The 17,585-nt window shown below is 43.5% G+C and overlaps 1 protein-coding gene across 3 annotated transcripts in view; it reads right to left on the bottom strand.

Moving 5' to 3' along the window:
- The window catches only part of FRMPD4 (FERM and PDZ domain containing 4), a 574,641-nt gene extending 559,506 nt beyond the window's left edge, over positions 1 to 15,135 (bottom strand). The window contains exon 1 of one of the 3 annotated variants that reach the window (XM_055120214.1): positions 14,856 to 15,135. In XM_055120214.1, coding sequence (XP_054976189.1) covers positions 14,856 to 14,887 — 32 coding nt within the window. In that variant the 5' untranslated portion in view covers positions 14,888 to 15,135. Of the gene's footprint in view, positions 1 to 13,699; positions 14,112 to 14,855 lie in introns of those variants that run through there. The other 2 variants (XM_055120217.1, XM_055120213.1) reach the window with 2 other exon arrangements.
- Positions 15,136 to 17,585: the final 2,450 nt, after the last annotated feature.

The raw sequence follows: 17,585 nt of genomic DNA, 5'->3' as shown, positions 1-17,585 counted from the left end.
AGAGTTTGCAATTTATGCTTTTATCCAGGGAAGATTTTTCAACATTTACTCTAATTGCCTAAGAAAACTTTCTTATCCCTTTTCCTTCCCTCATTCTAATAATATTTTATTAGTTTCTCATATATTCTTTCATTTTTTACATAAAGCCAAGCATACTTAGTACTTTATTAGTTACTATTTTCATGCAATAAAGATCCTGGAATTCATTCTCTATCACTGAGCAGAGTATTCCCTTGTTCTTTATTTTTTTACAGTTCCCTAGAGCGTACTGTTCTTTTAATCTACGTTCTCTTAAATGAATCTCTTGGATTTTGCTAATTCTATGGTAAAATGGTGACAGCTTAGAAATAGAATTAAACTGGCGATGAATAACACATGGGCCTCCCATATTCCATGTGAGGTATGGTGGAATATTTTGTGATGTTTCTACTTCACCAAAAACTCTCTGACACTCCAGCTACCATCACACCCACTCCATCACCCGCCATTTCAGGTCTTGTAATGCAGTTCTCTCTCCTGACAATGTTCTTTATTCCCTTTAGTATCATAGATGAACTGGACTTCATTCAAGCTTAGCATCAAATTTAAACATTGTTTTAATGGCATCTCAAACTACTTTCTGACTGTGATGAGTTTAGAAACTCAGTATGCTATACTCAATGTCATAAAAATATGTCCATGAAATCCAAAGACCTAACTGAAAATATTCACCGTATTATTATCCAAAGCAAAATACTGGAAATAATCTTAATTAAATAGGGAGTCACTCTGTAGGTGGTAATATATGCAACTATTTACATTTCTAATGATATGTGAAATTAACATTCTGTGATAACAAGTATATAATTTGTCTATATGATGATTATAAAATAGATGGAAAGGTTAACACAGATAACACAAACTGATAATAGTGGTTAGAATTGGCTGATAAAATTTCAAATATATGTACAATTTTTCCTTTTAAATTTCATATGTTCAAAACTTTTTAGAGTAAAGTTAGCTCCTTTACCACCAGATAAACACGTTAAAAACCTGTTGGTGCTATCTAAGTCCTTGGATTAATGTGGGTTTATTATTAGCTTTTCTTGAAATTCAAATTTATCTCCTTATTGTTAATATATCCCTAGGGTTCAAAAAGTATAATAAAACTAAAAAGAATAAAAGGAGATATGAGCCCTTGTCTATTCTAGTCTTTCTCATACATAACTCCATATATCCCCAGCATCAAATTCATTTGAATACATTTTCTTCTGGATATCTTTGCAGTCATTAATATGCAAGTACAGAAATTGTGTGCATTCAAGAAAAACTTCCTTTTAAAGTAGTTTTGAGCCTTTGTAGTTTTACTTGACAATAAATATACCCATATGTGTTTCTATGTCATGGCACAGAGGAATGGGTATCACTCTGCAGTCATAAAATGGATGAAAACCACTGTTGTACCTCAGGGGGTTGTGATAGCCATCCACAGACTAATGTTCAAGTAGCCATGGTCCTCAGTCCTTGGGGATGGGACATAGAATGGTTGAAAACCCTGGGCATAAAGGATTTTCTGTATTTTTGCACAACTATACTGCATTGCATGATCATTCATTTTTTAACAAAATACGCATAGGCCCCCTTCTTAAAATTTGGTCATTCAGTGTTATATTTTAAAAAGCGATACAGAAATGAATGCTAGATGAAATACATTAATTTCAGCAAGGCAAGGCCCTTCATTTAGTGTAGTGATGCTTTTGTTTTCCAGTTCTTTGTTTTCTTTTTTAAATGTGTATGCAGAATGTCCCCAACCCTGTGTTTCTTACAATCACAAAATCCATATTATCAAAGCTGGAAGTATGCTACAAGTGCTATCCACAATTCTGTTACGACAGTGGGAAAATGATGCATGCAACTGAAGAAGATGCAAAATGCCCAGAACTGAAGGGAAAGGAAGAATAAGTAATATAAAAATGGAAGTATCTGAATCCAGATTCAGGCCTGGGTCCCAAGCTGTCAAGTAAACAACAGTTCTACTAGATAAAAGCTCAACTGAAACAACTGCCGAATGTCCAATAGGTAGCTTAAACAGGTGCTTGCAGCAGCTCCTAAAATTCAGGAGCAGTTCTAGCAATTATGTGAAATCTAGTAGATATATCTGGGCTAATTAACACTTGGCATGTAGAATGCAGCTTGATTTCACTCTGGTCCACTCAAAATTCACCAAATACCTTTATTTTTTTTGCTTTTGGGGTCACAATCAGCAACACTCAGGGGTTACTCCTGGCTCTGCACTCAGGAATTACTCCTGGCGGTGCTCAGGGGACCATATGAGATGCAGGGGATTGAACCCGGGTTGGCCGCATTGAAAGCAAATGCCCTCCCCACTGTACTATTGCTCCAGCCCCACCAAATACATTTTTGGGGGGATCACACTCGATGATGCACAGGAGTTGCTCCTGGCTCATGCATTCAGGAATTACTCCTGGCAGTGCTCGGGGGACCACCTGGGATGCTGGGAATCGAACCCAGGTCAGCTGCATGCAAGGCTAACACCATACCCGCTGTGCTATTGCTCCAGACCCAATAGTTCTTAATATTTACTATAAACCAAAGATACTTAAGAAAGGGAATGTGCCTTTAAAGAGCTCATGAACCACCCACAAACAACATGACCCAATACTGGAATTAATTAGATGCAATTCATGCCAACTGACTATTGCCACAATAATGCCACATAAGAAAACTACCACAAACTCAGTATCACCAAACAATAAATCTCTATTTTCATGCTCACAGCATTTAAGAATGGTACTCTGCATGCCTAGTTCCTTGAACCAACAGGCTGCCCTAGGCAGTTCTTCACATAGTCATATCAGAGGCACAGAAAAAAATACACATGACCTCTCAAGGTCATCTATAAAAAATGATGGCTTTACTCCTGCCCAGATTCTGGGAGCTAAAGCAGCTCAAAAGCCCGATATCCGGGAGGGGCAGTTGACCTCTAACAGGAGTCACACAGAAAAGACCTAGATTCAGGGAAGGTTATAGAAGTGGGACAAAAGTACCATGCACCCCATAGTGAATGTTGTGATCACAGTAAGGTAAGCAGTATTAGGCAGAGATGGAATTTCCCAGTCTATCTCACAGTTTAAAAGGCCAGGGTTCTGGCTAATGGTGTATGAGTGGAATGAGGTACTTCAGTTTGGGGAATGGAAGTACCTTCTAGTCTTTCCCCCATTGCTCTCATCTGTCAGTTGTATGTTGATGAGGAATGCAACCTTGAAATTGATATAGAAGTTGAAAGAACCTCTATTCTCCAGGTTCTTCAAGAAACTTGGTGTAGCTCGGCTCTATCATTCCATCAGGAACACATGTGGGGGCTCTAAGTGAGCAAGAAATAAGGCACTGAAAATTGAGGGTTGATCTATTAAGGCAGTCAGATAATCGTAACAAACAAAAACTCTATAATTTTAAAAAAATTAAAAAGTTGGAGAAAACTACATGGAACAAATTCTGACTAAAAAACTGAAACACCCAAAAGGGACATGAAAAAAATGCTCTATATCGCTAATCATCAGGAAGATGCAAATCAAAACAACAACAAGGTATCATCTTACACCACAGAAACTGGCCCATATTAATAAGAACAAGGACAACCAGTGCTGGTGTGGATTTGGGGAGAAAGAGACTTTTATTTATTGTTGGTGGGAATGCCGATTGGTCCAGCCTTTTTTGGAAAACAATATGAACATTCCTCCAAAGCTAGAAATTGAACTTCTATATGACCCAGCAATACAACTCCTGGATTATATCCCAGAAATGCAAAAGAATGCAGTATAAATGATATCTGCACCTGTATGTTTATTGCAGCACAGTTTACAATAGCCAGCATCTGGAAAAAAACCCGAGTGCCCGAGAACAGATGACTGGTTGAAGAAACTCTGGTACATCTACACAATGGAATACTATGCAGCTGTTAGAAGAGATGAAATCATGAAATCCACATATAAGTGGATGGACATGGTGAGTATCATGCTAAGTGAAAATTAGTCAGAAAGAGAAAGACAGACATAGAATGATTGCACTCATTTGTGGAATATAAAGTAGCATAATATGAGACTAACACGTGAGGACAGTAGAGATTAGGGCCAGGAGGATCACAACATGGTTTGGAAGCCGGTCTCACGTTCTGGGGACAAAGGCAGTGGGATGGAGAGGGGACCACTTAGTAAATGGTGATTGGAGGGATCGCCCAGGATGGGGGATGTGTGCTGAAAGTAGACCAAAGACCAAACACGACGACCTCTTAGTATCTGTATCGAAAATCACAATGCCCAAATTTAGAGAAAGAGTAAGCAGGACTGTACCTGTCACAGAGGCAGAGAGTGGGGTGGGGTCGGGGTGGTGGGTGGGACACTGGGAATAATGGTGGTGGAAAATGTGCACTGGTGGAGAGATGGGTTGTCAAGCATTGTTTGAAATACAACCATGCAAGTTTGTAACTATCTCACGGTGATCCAATAAAACTTGTTTAATAATTTTTTTAAAAAAAAAACCTGAAACAAAAGGTAAGTAGTCTTCCAGTTAGAAAGGCAAGAGATAAAGTGAAAACTATAAGCAAAAAATTTAGAGTTCTAACGCCACTAGGAACTTTGAATAGGAAGATGCATGTGTGTGTATGTGTGTGTGTTTGGGGGGAATGTGCGTAAGTGGACTTGGGGACTGGATAGAAATTTAAGGCTACAAAGAAGTAGTAAGTGTTCAGCAATAGTGCAATCAAAGGGAAAGAAGTCAAACCCAAAACTGTGGAGATAAATAAAGGATTAGATTTATGCTTTGGGAAGCTTCAGAAATAATATCCAAGTGGTATATTATTTGCTAAGAAATAAAGACTCATGGGGCTGGAGCGATATCACAGCGGGTAGTTTGCCTTGCGAGCGGCCGACCGAGGTTCGATTCCCAGCATCCTATATGGTCCCCTGAGCACCGCCAGGAGTAATTGCTGAGTGCATGAGCTAGGAGTAACCCCTGTGCATCACCGAGTGTCACCCAAAAAAAGCAAAAAAAAAAAAAAAAAAGAAAGAAAGATTCAAGAGAGGCGCTATCAAGGGTATGGATCAGGAGCCCATTCAGGCACACGTTCCATCCCTACCCAATCCCTTCCATGGAAGTAGGAAAATACCATGGGCACTGCTCTGGTTTCCAAGGGGAATTTTAATACTGGGCAGAGTGTGCAGGAAAAAACAGTAAAATACTGTCAAGGGCAAGCAGTTCATCTTTTTGGCCTTGCTAGTCATGTGGTTACTGTCACACACTTTTCAACTCTGCCAAAAGCAGCCACAGATACATACATAAACAAATGAGCATGGCTGTATTCCAATGAAACTTTCTTTGCAAGAGCTGGCAGTAAAGCGATTATTAAATATATACATTAAAAAATCAGGTGGCTAGAGTGTGCTAAACACTTTCTGAGGCGAGAAAGGGGACAGTGTCCTGAGCCACAATTAAGTGGGGCACATGAAGGGCTTGTGACCAAAGTAATCCCAGACACCACCCATTGGGTATGCAGTTGAGACTGCTCATAAACTCATGCCCACATTACAAGACTGATGTTGGTAGCTATGAGTTTCACAAGTCCCTGGACTCTAGTTAGAGCGGCCACTATAAAGTCATCATGGTCAGATGTAAGATCCAAGGCAGAAGTGACACAGCCCCCAGTTAGCCAGATGGCTTCATGTTCTCCCCCACAGACTCTTCCAGAGTTAAATAATCATCACGCTTAAATATAGAAATATGCTTGTTCCTACATTGAGTGGTGAATTTTAACACGAATTTTATGAACTTTGGCCTACTGTTTTCTTTGTAGCTTACTCTGTCAGATAATTATCATGTTCATACTTTCAATTAAGCAAATAAGACACAATTTATACAATCTGTGAAAAGCAACCAAAATAAAGATTAAAATTGCATAGTACATTACTGTGGTGGAAAAATTGCTTTTCCCTTTCAAATCTGTAAACATTTCTTTCATAAAAATGATAGTCATTTTTTTATCAAAAAGGACTTTCCTAAACTAAAATCTTTACTGACATCCATAAAAAGCCACATTGGCATTATCATAATTTTGTTAAGCATAAAGTAGTAACAGAATTCTGAGGCATCAAAGTTCAATGAGTTTTTAATCATTGATCACAGGAAACAATACTTTAAATGTCAAAACAGAAATAAAAGTTTATGCCCAGAGACTTAATTCAAGCCCGAGCTGTACTTTTAAACTTGCACACTCCTTTACAATCCAGGGTTCCTGATTATGATAATGGTTCAGCTATCAAAACATGATCATTTATTTTATGGAGTATTACAGTGGATTACATGTGACTTTATTCACTAATGATTTAATACAGAGTATTTTATAGCATGCCAAATTGGGTACCCCATACTTGAGAACTATATTTGTAAAGACCCAGGTAGGAAATACTTCTCATTCCTCTGCCACGGAAAAATAAAATGGGAATGTTAACTTTGTGATCTAAAACTGAGGCTCAGATTTCCTCGAGATAATTTTCACAGCTCAAGTAGATAATACCTGAAACTGCTCAGAAGCCAAGGCAACATAGAAACTTAAAAAAAATAATATTAGGATTTAATTATATAGTTTACATAGATTATAGACCTAAAACTACAGATGATTTAAACACCCTTTACAAATATACAAATGCTGAATATTACATTAAATTTAAGTTTTTCATTCAAACCCATTTTTGTGTACTCTCATGTCAAAAATCTAAAATATTTTCAATCACGTATCATAACACATGATATAGTTTTAAGAATAGAAAACAAATCTATACATAGAGATTCAGAATAACGTACATTAAATCTGACACTACTCTCATTCTTAAATCCATACATGACTATGTAGACAGACATTCACATAACTAAGGTTTTGATTATCAAACAACTCACTAGGTCATCTAATAGGATTGTGTGAAGTTCAGTTGCCATGAACTAGAATTACAGCATAAAATTCTTCAAATTAAAACGACATAGAAACTTTTGATAAATTTTGCTAAGAACTAAAGATAGTCTCTATTGCAAACTACAACACCCAAAAGGAGAGAGAACAAAAGGGAATGCTCTGCCGCAGAGGCAGGGTAGGGTGGTGGGGGATGGGGTGGGGGTGGTGAGAGGGATACTGGGATCATTGGTGGAGCTGAATGAGCACTGGTGAAGGGATGGGTAAACGATCACTGTATGAGTGAAATGCAAACACAAGAGTTCGTAAGTTTGTAACTGTACATCACAGTGATTCTCTAATAATTTTTTTAAAAAAGTTAAAAAATTGAACTAAAGGTAGTATACAGCTTTTTATTACAATGCTCACAGTCAAATCATAAGAATGTTGGGTTAAACTCAAATTCCAATTAACAAAGCCAACCTCCATCTTGTGCCTATAACTAAATCCACTTATCTCCTTTTCTTTCCATTTGGAAGCAGATTAATGAAGGTCATCAGTCATTAGGGCCAGATGGCTCAAATGCACTGTAAGGAAATACCAGGCATTCCCCCGTAGGCTTGTTGATCACTAGAAGCTACGCAGGTATTATTGCCCACTCTCCTTTCATTCATGTTCAAATAGAAGTTTAAAGGCCTATGGGAGGCAAACATCTTTCTACAAAAGTAACTCCAGCCCAGAAGAGCAGATCAGTCTAGTGATCAACAAATCATCATGCAAAATTGTGCCCAGTGAAACAAATACCAATCTGGTCATTGGGTTCACTTCCAGTGATGAGCATTTAATAGTGAAAAAGAGAGTGAGAACAGAGTTTAAATATAAATAAGGCCATCATTAATTTTGCTAATGTATTTGAGTGAATCCATGTCATTACTATGCTAAATTTGACATGTGTTGACAAAGTTTCTCTCCTTTACCAAACTCAAGCCAGACTCCTCTAAACCCTTTCTGGACAAGGTTTCGACCTTGGCCTCTAAACATCTGCACAGTTTCTTACTGTCTACATCCCTTGGATGTCCAACCTCCATCTAAAGTGCTTGCTTAAGAGAACTCAGGGCTGCCAAAAATGCAGTTTGTTCCAGCCAATAACTGAAGATAGGGTCCCTGCCTCCCAGCATCTGTGGGAGGGTACAAGTCTGACTTGGAGAAGCGCCAGTTAGCAAACCCAAGTGGGTGTCACGTGAACCAGACCCTGTTCTCAATCTTCATACTGTTCCGATTTTTGCTCCAACTGAGGCCCAGCACAGCTCTTGCTATCTCCTAAATCTCCTTTTAGATGCACAGTCACCTCCATACACAGCCAAGATGCGTTGGCTTCCCACTGGCCTCTTTTCCCCTATTGCATCAATGTATATGATTAAAATCTCCCCTTATCACTTCAGTGTCTGGCTTTGTTCATCTTTGACAGTCGATATTTGGGTATGCCTGTGTCCACACTTGTGAGCTGATAATTTAAAGAGAAATCAGAATCTAGGGGTCAGTAAACTGTTCCTGTAAAGGTCCAGATAAGTATATTTGTCAAGCTTTGCAAGCCATAAGATTTCTGCAGTATCTATTCCATTTTGTGGCTGAGGAGCAAATGTAGCCATAGTACCAAAATGCAGAAGCATAGCTGGTTTCCACTAAAAACGTTCTAATTATTCATGGACACATATTTTAATTTCATATTGTTCTTCTTTGGATTTTTTGGAATCAATATTTTTTAAAAATCTTAGCTCAGAGGGTGTATTAAAACAGTGAGCTAGCCAAATTTAGTCCTCGGTCCTTAGTTTGCCAAACTGTGATTTAATCTACTCATAATTTTATATGCTTGGTATGATTAGCATTGAAAGTGCAAGATGAATTGATGGGAAGGGTACTAGATTTCAAGACCATATTTCCCACAACAAACAAAAAAACACTTTCGATTTTTTTTATTTGGTCAAGAATGAGATCTATTATTTCAACCCAATTTCATGTTTCTGTATTGCAGGGAACTCCAGAGCCACTGGGGGCAAGGAGGTCTAGACTCAGAAGTACTAAGAAAGCCATGCAGTGCTAGTCACCAGGCCCAGGGACCTCTGAATGCCAGCCATGCACCCCAGCCCTTTGATCTATCTCTCTGGCTCCTAAAGTTTATTTCTCAAAGGTAAATTTCTAATTTACCAATAATATGCATTCTTTCTTAGCTAAACTTTCATGGCAAACTCCAAATGGAGTAATAAAGAGTAATAAAGTTAAACTCTGTGGGGTGTGTGTGTTTGTGTGTGTGTGTGTGTGTACAGGGAATGACCATCTGGAAGATGCATAAAGCAGAAACTGAGAATTTTCAGGTCCTGCATCCAAAGCACAAATTTTAGTGCAGCTGACGCTAGATCAAATGTTGGGAGCAAGAAGGTGGAGTGAGGTGGGGGGAGAGAGAGAGAGACAGAAGGAAAGAGAGAAAAGGACAGAGAAGGGAGTAGGGAGAGAGAAGAGATAAGAGATGAAGGAAGGGAACAAGAGAAAGGAAAGAAAGGAGGGTCAGGAGATGTGGAGGAAGGGAGGGAGGTGAGGGGAACAGTGAAGAGAAAAGAGAGAATATCTTTGAAGTGGTCCATAGTCTGAACAAGTCATCTTGGCCTGAAACTGTGAAGAGACTCGGCTTTCACAGCTGCAACCAGCAACCCCTGGGAAACTAGAATTAAATATTCCTAAAACAGGAATCTAGTTCTGTTATGAAACGGTTCATCATTTCACCTCCTGACAACCACAAAAATCAGCAGAAAGAACTCAGGAAGAACTCACACAATGAGCAAGTAGCATTTTCAGTAAAATTCAAAGCCCAAGTCTTCAGGAGTGTTTCATTGCTAGTCTCCAAGCTCACTGTTATCAGCAATATTAATGCAATTACTTGGGTAACAATGATGGGATGAGGAAAGTTCCATCATTTGTTTCTTTTCCCTAGGAATTACTAGATTCTGCATAAGATAAAGATGAAAACTGAAAGTTTATTAGTCTCTCAATAGGTTTCACATAAAAATCTGAGGAAGCTGTACATAATATTTTTATATGATTTGCTCTGTTTTGTTTTGGGGCCACACCCAGCAATGCTTAGGAGTTACTCCTGGCTCTGCATTCAGGAATTACCCCTGGTGGAGCTCAGGGGACCATCTGGAATGATAAGGATCGAACTCAGGGAGCCGTGTGCAAGACCGGCACCCTACTCACTATACTATCACTCCAGCCCCTATAGACACATATTTTTAAAACTTCCTTAAATATAACACAATCATAACACTGTATTATCACAGATATTAGGCACTGCTAATATCTCAAAGAAAACCATGCAACTACAAGACAAAGTAGAGCATCCTTCAAATTTACCTACAAGCAATATTCTCCATATTAACAATTTCGACCCAATCATTATCACAAAGTGTGTCATTTTGTGTAAATAAAAGCACTGGAGTCAAGATCTTCAATCCATGAATGCATCACTCAGTTTAATAACACCCTTATGAGTTTTGGGTTTCACATCACTTCCCTCAGGAGAAAGGGGCATAATCATATGTTTTTCTACTAACTGCATTCTTCTATAAACATTTGAGAGAGTGCATCTGCTTTATAAATGAAACGGTCGATACAAAGTGCAGTAACAATAAAGATATACGCCGATCTTTATACTATTACTCGTTGATAAGGCAATCATCTGTAATGTTCTCATCTACAAGGACGGAAAATGATATATAACAGTTACCAAGGAAACAGTGAAGTCAAACTGCATGTAAACTACCCAGCAATTTAATAACCAGAAAATTAAAAGAACAAGAAAACATTTTTTCAGACAGAACTATGACATGTTGTGCCATCCACAAAGGATGCAATCAAGGGTCAAAACTCAAAAAGATGATGAAAAAAGTCACCTCTTGCCAGCGAGCCCAGTGCTGGGCAGCATTTTATTATTATTCAATGGTGATCACAGCATAGTACTGAGCCCTCAAGAGGAGGTTTTAAGTTGTGAGTTTTTACGTGATTGAAAGGGCACAGATTGCGGCAACAGATAGCTAAATGAGGGTCCTTTGAAAAGTCAAAAATGCGCTGTGTTTTAGTACGGATCATTGTACTCTTGGAACTCTCTGTAACTGCAACTTTCTTTCTCCCAAATAGGACGTTTCGCAAATATCAGGTATGTTTTCAACAGCAGGTGCTTCTCTGAATTAACTTTTAGAAATTCAAGTTGTGCAGAATCAAAGGCAAGGGCCTGAGCTAGGGTTTGTTTACTGCTAAACCAAGAGAATTTTAAGCACTCCAGTAACTATGTTGATCAAAGCTAAATCCTTTAGAAAGATTATCAGGAAAATCCTGCCGAGTATGCACTTTTATACTTCACCTTTGAGAAAAGAACTTGATGCTGGTAACTTTAAGACAGACAAGACTTCATTCCTTCAAGGGCAGAAGAAAACAGCTGCAAACATGTGTTCTTACAAGCCGATGCCCCTCTAAAGGTATTTCATTTTCAGCTCAGGGACCATCACCGCACTCACACTGAGAAACAAGAAGGATTCCTCTGGATGGAAGATTGCTTAATCGGCACATATGCTCAGAACATGTGCAGCTTCTCTCTTTAGAGTAAAGATTCTATTTGGATCGGGTTAAGGATAGAAAGTGAAATTCACACTCATATACTAAATTTTAACTTCCCTTTAAAAGAACACACTCATCCCTCCAAGCCTGGTCAGGGTTTTGCCGTAAATCTGATTGGGACTCTCTGGGGGACAGCCTAGAATTGAGTCAAATGAAGAAAAGGCATCTTTTCACTGACATATGGTACTGTCCTCTCCCCAGCCCCAAAGTTTCAGGACTAAATCCAGGCTCTGGGTGTGTTGCTAATTGCATTGCTTTTAGCATTTGCGACCATCCAAAAAAATAAAACAACCGATCTTGGTTACTTGAAACACTACTCTTGGTTACGTTTCTCTCTCCCATCACTCAGAGGGCACCTGTGTTGTTGCTAAAGTGCTGCCTACGCTTTTCTCCAACTATGGTGCGTTCTTTGACAGCTGTTTCTAGACTACTCAGAGGCACAGCACATACAAAATTAACAAAATCAAGTTGTGAGGCTGTGGCAAGTTGTGATATCACTTCGATACCAGTTTGCCACATGGCCTTCACCCAGGATAGAACACATCAGCCTTCGACTCTTGGGGCAACACCTCTCCCTGGGCTGCTCCAAGACAGAGGTGTTTGCTCCCTATCCACCTCACACCCTGTCGGACTGTTAGCTGGGGCACGTTCCCTGGATAAGCCTGCGTGTGACATTAAGACTGAGCCATGTGAAGAGAGGGTAGGTGGAGATGGATCCGAAGAACTAAAAAATTGGGGGGGGGGGTTGCATATCTGAATGGCAACGTCCCAAAGAAATGTTTCTCAAATGGCCCAAATGTACTTTAGCCCAAAAGATCACATTTGGGGCTGACAGGATGAAGGGTTCCTGCAATCCGCATCTCCCACCCTGATGCTCAACAGTGAAGGAAAAGCTGGAATTATTCTTCGGAATCTAAACTGCACGCCAAGAAAGCCCACTGCCTTTCTCCTGAGCCACAGTGGGTGCTCTCGGGGGCTCGAGGGACAGTCCTTCCAGGCACTTGGCAGGCGAGAGGGGCATGGCTTGCTCTTCCCGCTGAATGCAGCACTGCGAGAAGCACAGACCGTACTTCCTGGATGAAATGAAGACTTCGGAAGCAGAAGCAGGGCCAAGCCCTAGGAGGAACGTAATAACGAGGCAGCCCCAAAATGGAATACTCTCCTATCAGTGCTTCTCGGGAAATCAGCCCGAACGCATTCATCTTCCTTGGTTTCAACAACACGGTCACTTGGAAGCCAATTTCTAAATCTTTCAAGGCTTCAGATAACAGAGTTACCCAAAGAAAGGCTAAAGGTCTCGGTTCTGTCACTTGTTCTCTCTTTCTCTCTTTCTCTTCTCTCTCCTCCATCTCTCCCTTTCTCTTTCCTCGTCTCTTTTCTGTCTCTCTCTCTCCCCCTGTCTCTCTCCCCCTTGTCTCTCTTCCTCCCCCATGTTTCTCTCTCCCTCTCTCCTCTCCTTCTCTCTCTCTCCCTTTTCTCTCCCCATCTCTCTTTCCACCCCATGTCTCTCTCTTCTGTCTCTCTGTCTCTGTCTCTCCTGTCTCCATTCCTCGGACAGCTATGTCACTGCAGGCACACGTCGTAACCTAGCCGGTCAACCTGGCTGAGCCTACAGGCTGCGTGTGGGGAGCGTGGAAGTCTTGGATGAGGCAGGGAGGGGGCAGTTTGGGTCCCGGTTGCTCGGAAAGCAAACAGCCAGGCTCCGAGCACTTGGACAGCAGCAAGTACAAACCCATGGTCTCTTACCCCGAATTAGCAGTGTGAGACCCAGCCCCAAGCAACCGCAGGGGTTTTCCTACGGGAAAACTGGCGCATACTGGTGAGCGCTGGACTGTGTGTGTGTGCGTGTGTGTGTGTGTGTGTGCATGTGTGTGTGTGTGTGTGTGTGTGTGTGTGTGGTCTTCATTCAGGGATCCCCCAAACCCCAAGCAGCCCGTGAGAAAGAAGTTGCAGGCGGCAGCCCCCCGCGGGTCGGTGTCTCTCTTCAGCCCGGCCGCCCAGCCCGGGCTTCTCCGGGAGCCTCCGGGCAAAATCCAGCCCCAAGTTGCCTGCGGCGGCGGCTCGGGGTGGGTGCCCAGGACCCGGCGCAGCCCCTACCTCGAGAGCTTGGCGATCTTCACGAAGCTGAAGACGTCCATGCAGGCGGCCGGGAGCCAGCCCGAGCGCAGCGTCCGCTTCGGCCGTTCTCACGCCAGCGACTGCAGCGTCGGCCGCCCCATCGCCCGGCCGGGACCTCGGCGCGCCCCGGGGCTCGAGTGGCGGCGGCGTCGGCGGGCGGCGGCGGCCCGGGGGGTGCCCGCAGCGGGACGCGGCGGCGGCGGCGGCGGCGGCTACCCCCCTCCGGCCGCGAGCTGCGCGTGCATCCCCGGGCGGGACCGGGAAACTCAGCCGAGTGGGGGACCGACGGGGAGCGGGGGGCGGGGGCGGGCAGCGGGGCCGGCCGGGCGGGGCGCCCCGCCCCGTGCGCTCCTCGGGGGGTTCCCGGGGGCCGGCGGGGGCCGGCCGAGGGGGTGCGGATCGCGCTCGCCGCTCTCGGGCCCCGCCGCCCGCACTCCGCGGGCACTGCAGCTGCCTCCCCGCCTCCTCCCCGGCCCCGAGCCGGCGCGGCTCCCCGCCCCCAGCCTCGAGGGAGGGGGTGACTCGGCTGTCACCCGCGGCGCGTGTGCCCGCGCGGCCCCTCGCGGGGGGCTCCGGGGGCTCGAGGCGGGGGTGGACCCTGGCTCGCCCCGGCGGGCTGGAGAAACGCTCCTCGCGCCGGCCCGAGGAGCCGGGATGGTCGGGGCGGGCGCGGGGGGGGGCGGTCAAGGGGAACGCGGAGGGGGGGGTGGGGGGACACGGGGGACACGGGGGCAGCCGCGGCGGGATCGGGGCGACCGGGCAGAGTTGCCGTGGCTCACCCGAGCGCCCGGGCGAGACGTGCTGGCGGCACTGCCCGGGAAGGTGTGTCTCCGGACACGGCCGCGGGGAGCGTCGGAGCAAGCCCGAGACCCAAACGCCCCGAGACCCCGGGGGTGGGGGCCGCCCAGAGGCTTCGGACCCGGGACCCCACCCACCAGGGGCCCGGAGTGGGGCGGGGGGCGGCCGAGTGTCGGCCACGCGGGGCTCAGGATCTCCAGGATGGGAAGGGAACGGAACGGGGGTCCGGAGGGCGCGGAGCGAGCGAGCTCCGCTGGCACCGGGGACCGAGAAGGGGGGGTGGGGTGGGGGCGATACCGTCGTTTGGAAAACAAACCCGAGGAGCATCAGCACTCACCTCAGGCAGAGTAAACTCCAAGTTGCAGCCATTTAGAACTCCTGGCGTCCTCTTTTACGTAATTCTCTTGGAGAATCGCCTCTCTTCATTAACTCAGTTCCCTCTCCCGGGAGGCTCGGGCTTCTTCGGGCCCCCTTTCATGTTCTTTCTCCAGGAGCCTCGAGGCTGCTTCTCCAGAAGCCTTTTCCAATATCTCCCAGACTCTCTGAAGGTCAGCTGGCTGCACAAAGTGTGTGTCCTCCACCCAGAAGCCTTCACCTGATGGCAGGGCCCCGGCAAATTAGAGATGCCACCCCGGAGGGTTGGAGGATCCGGCCAGCCAGATTCCGGCTGAGCCTGGAGAGAGGGGCTACGGCAAAGGGAACGGGGTCAACAGTCCCAGACCTCGGCTCCCATCCTGCCTTTCAAGTCTTCAGTATTCAAACCCAAGACTCCCCGTTTTCCCAAGGCGTGCTTTCAAAAAAAATTAAACATGAAATCTGGAGCCGGCTGGAAAAGCGAAATGCTCTGAAACTCGGGCATTACAGTGCGTTATTTTAAAAGTAAATAGAATCCATTTTCCTTGGGTTTCCTACATAGGGAGTTTAATTTCATGAACAAGGTTACTATTCGTGTATCCGAGGAGGCGAGAGGGACCTTAGCTTTCAAGCCCCCTGTTGTTTGTATAAGAAATTATAGTTTGGGTCTGCACTGTGCTTTGTAATTTCTAAAAAGTCATTTTGCCTTTCAGTCTCAAAGCAGCCCTCTGAGGCACCATGGTTTTTAAAAAGTATTTTATTTTTTAAGCCACAATCTATTGTCAATGTACTAGACAAAGAGCGGTGCTTTAAACTTGGGTCACATAAGGTTACCTGTCTGATTCAAATTTTCCTAACGCTTTCTATTCTCCTTGCAGCTAAAGTTATACTCCGGCAGTGACCAACAAGACCCTAGATGCTGAGCTCTTGATCTGTTATTACTCTACATCCCTCTCACCTCCCCACCTCCCTTAACAGTCCCCCTTGCTGTTCTTCTAATTCTACAGGTTTTCCTCCCACCTGGCCTCTTTGCAATGATTATTCCTTTGCTCTAGAATGCACTTTCCTAGATATTAGCACTGCCAGCTCCTTTGCTCCATCAAGCCTTTGCATAAATATCACTTTCAAAAATCCATCTCTGAAAATTCTATTTAAAATTCCAAAGCACCAGACCCTGGAATACAAACCCCTCCCCTTGCCTCCCCCCTCCTGGTTTCCATGGCACTTATCACCCACTGGAGCATTATATACTTCATTTTATGTCTATTATTTCTTGTTTCTTATCTGATTCTCTTGCTAGAATAAAAGCTCTACTAGGACAGGGACTGCTTTTAAGAAGTCTATTCATCTATAATATTGTAGTTTAAGTTTTGGATATTATATGCCTAGAAGAGTCTCCCTAAATAGAGAAGAAACTTAAGAAACCTTGATTGAAAGAATAAACTTCATAATCCACAGCCGACCCAAAGCTGGCCCAGCATCTCTGGTGGGAACTCAGCTCCTTGTCACCATCCAGCCATCCTTAGTATCCTTCCTTCTCCTTGAATTGGTCATGACAACAACAAAGACCCTCTCATAAACGCCAGTTCTGTATCTGCTTCTTCCTCTCTCCTTTCCCTAGAGAATGACTGCCAACCATTTCCCATTTCTGACTCAATATCTGGCAGCACAAGACCAATGGAAGAGAAAGAGAGGTAAAGCTATGCCTTTGGAGTATGTGCTTTGAAAACTTGCATAATTTGGAGGCTAGAATGGTCAGGATATCATTTTAAACAGATAACTTTATTGGGGCCAGAGAGATAGTAAGTACAGCTAAGGCCTTTGCCTTTCCCACAGCTGATCCTGCTTCAATTCCCAGAAGCCCATATGGCCCCCTGAGTCCCCTGAGGAGCAAGCTCTGAGCACCGCTGGGTGTGGTCCCCAAACAAAACAAAAACATAACCTTATTACTAGAGAATTATTCCAGATACCAAATAACTAGTTATTCAACAGTCAAAATGACAGGAAATAGGCATCATGTTTACTTGTAGAGAGACAGCATCCCTTCAAGACATCTGGTCTACCTGGAACAGATTGCAGTTAGGCTTCAGTCTGTGCCAATTTGTAAGCTACAGTTATGAATGGTGCAGATGCTGACTCTCCACAGCCTAATAGCCACCAGGGGAAATGACTGGCTTCTCCAGGTCTTTATATTATCCTCTGGCATATTAATTATCTAGTATGTTTTCTAATGGGCTGATATCTTTTTCTAAAGCAAAGAGATTCTTCCCCCTCCTCCTTTGTTTTTCATTAACATAAAAATGGAAGAATCTGCTCCCTTGAAACATGCTAATACAGCCAGTTTATACCTCTAATCCCTCTTCATAGATAAGCAAAGATTTGAGTATCTAGTGCCTCAGCTCTGCTTCCTGTCTTGCCAGGTGTATGCCAGAGAGGATTGGATAGACTTCTTTGTCTAGTATTTTCCTAAAATGAAAAAATAGTAGTGAGTAGGGTTTAAGTATATATAAGATTTTTAGATTCTTTTAAATTCTAGATAGTGTGGATAATCTCTAAATCCCCTACTTGAACTTGTAGAGAAAGAGAGACTTACTCATTGGAAACTGAAATACCCATCCTTGAGAATCTAGTTTGTTTTACCTGGATCCAAGTAACATTTGGTCATTTCTGATAAACGAACACGCTAATAACCACTGTTTCATATATTCATGAG

This window comes from Sorex araneus, chromosome X (assembly GCF_027595985.1).
Source record: "Sorex araneus isolate mSorAra2 chromosome X, mSorAra2.pri, whole genome shotgun sequence".
NCBI classification, from domain to species: Eukaryota; Metazoa; Chordata; class Mammalia; order Eulipotyphla; family Soricidae; genus Sorex; species Sorex araneus.
This window is presented reverse-complemented; position numbering and strand designations above follow the sequence as displayed.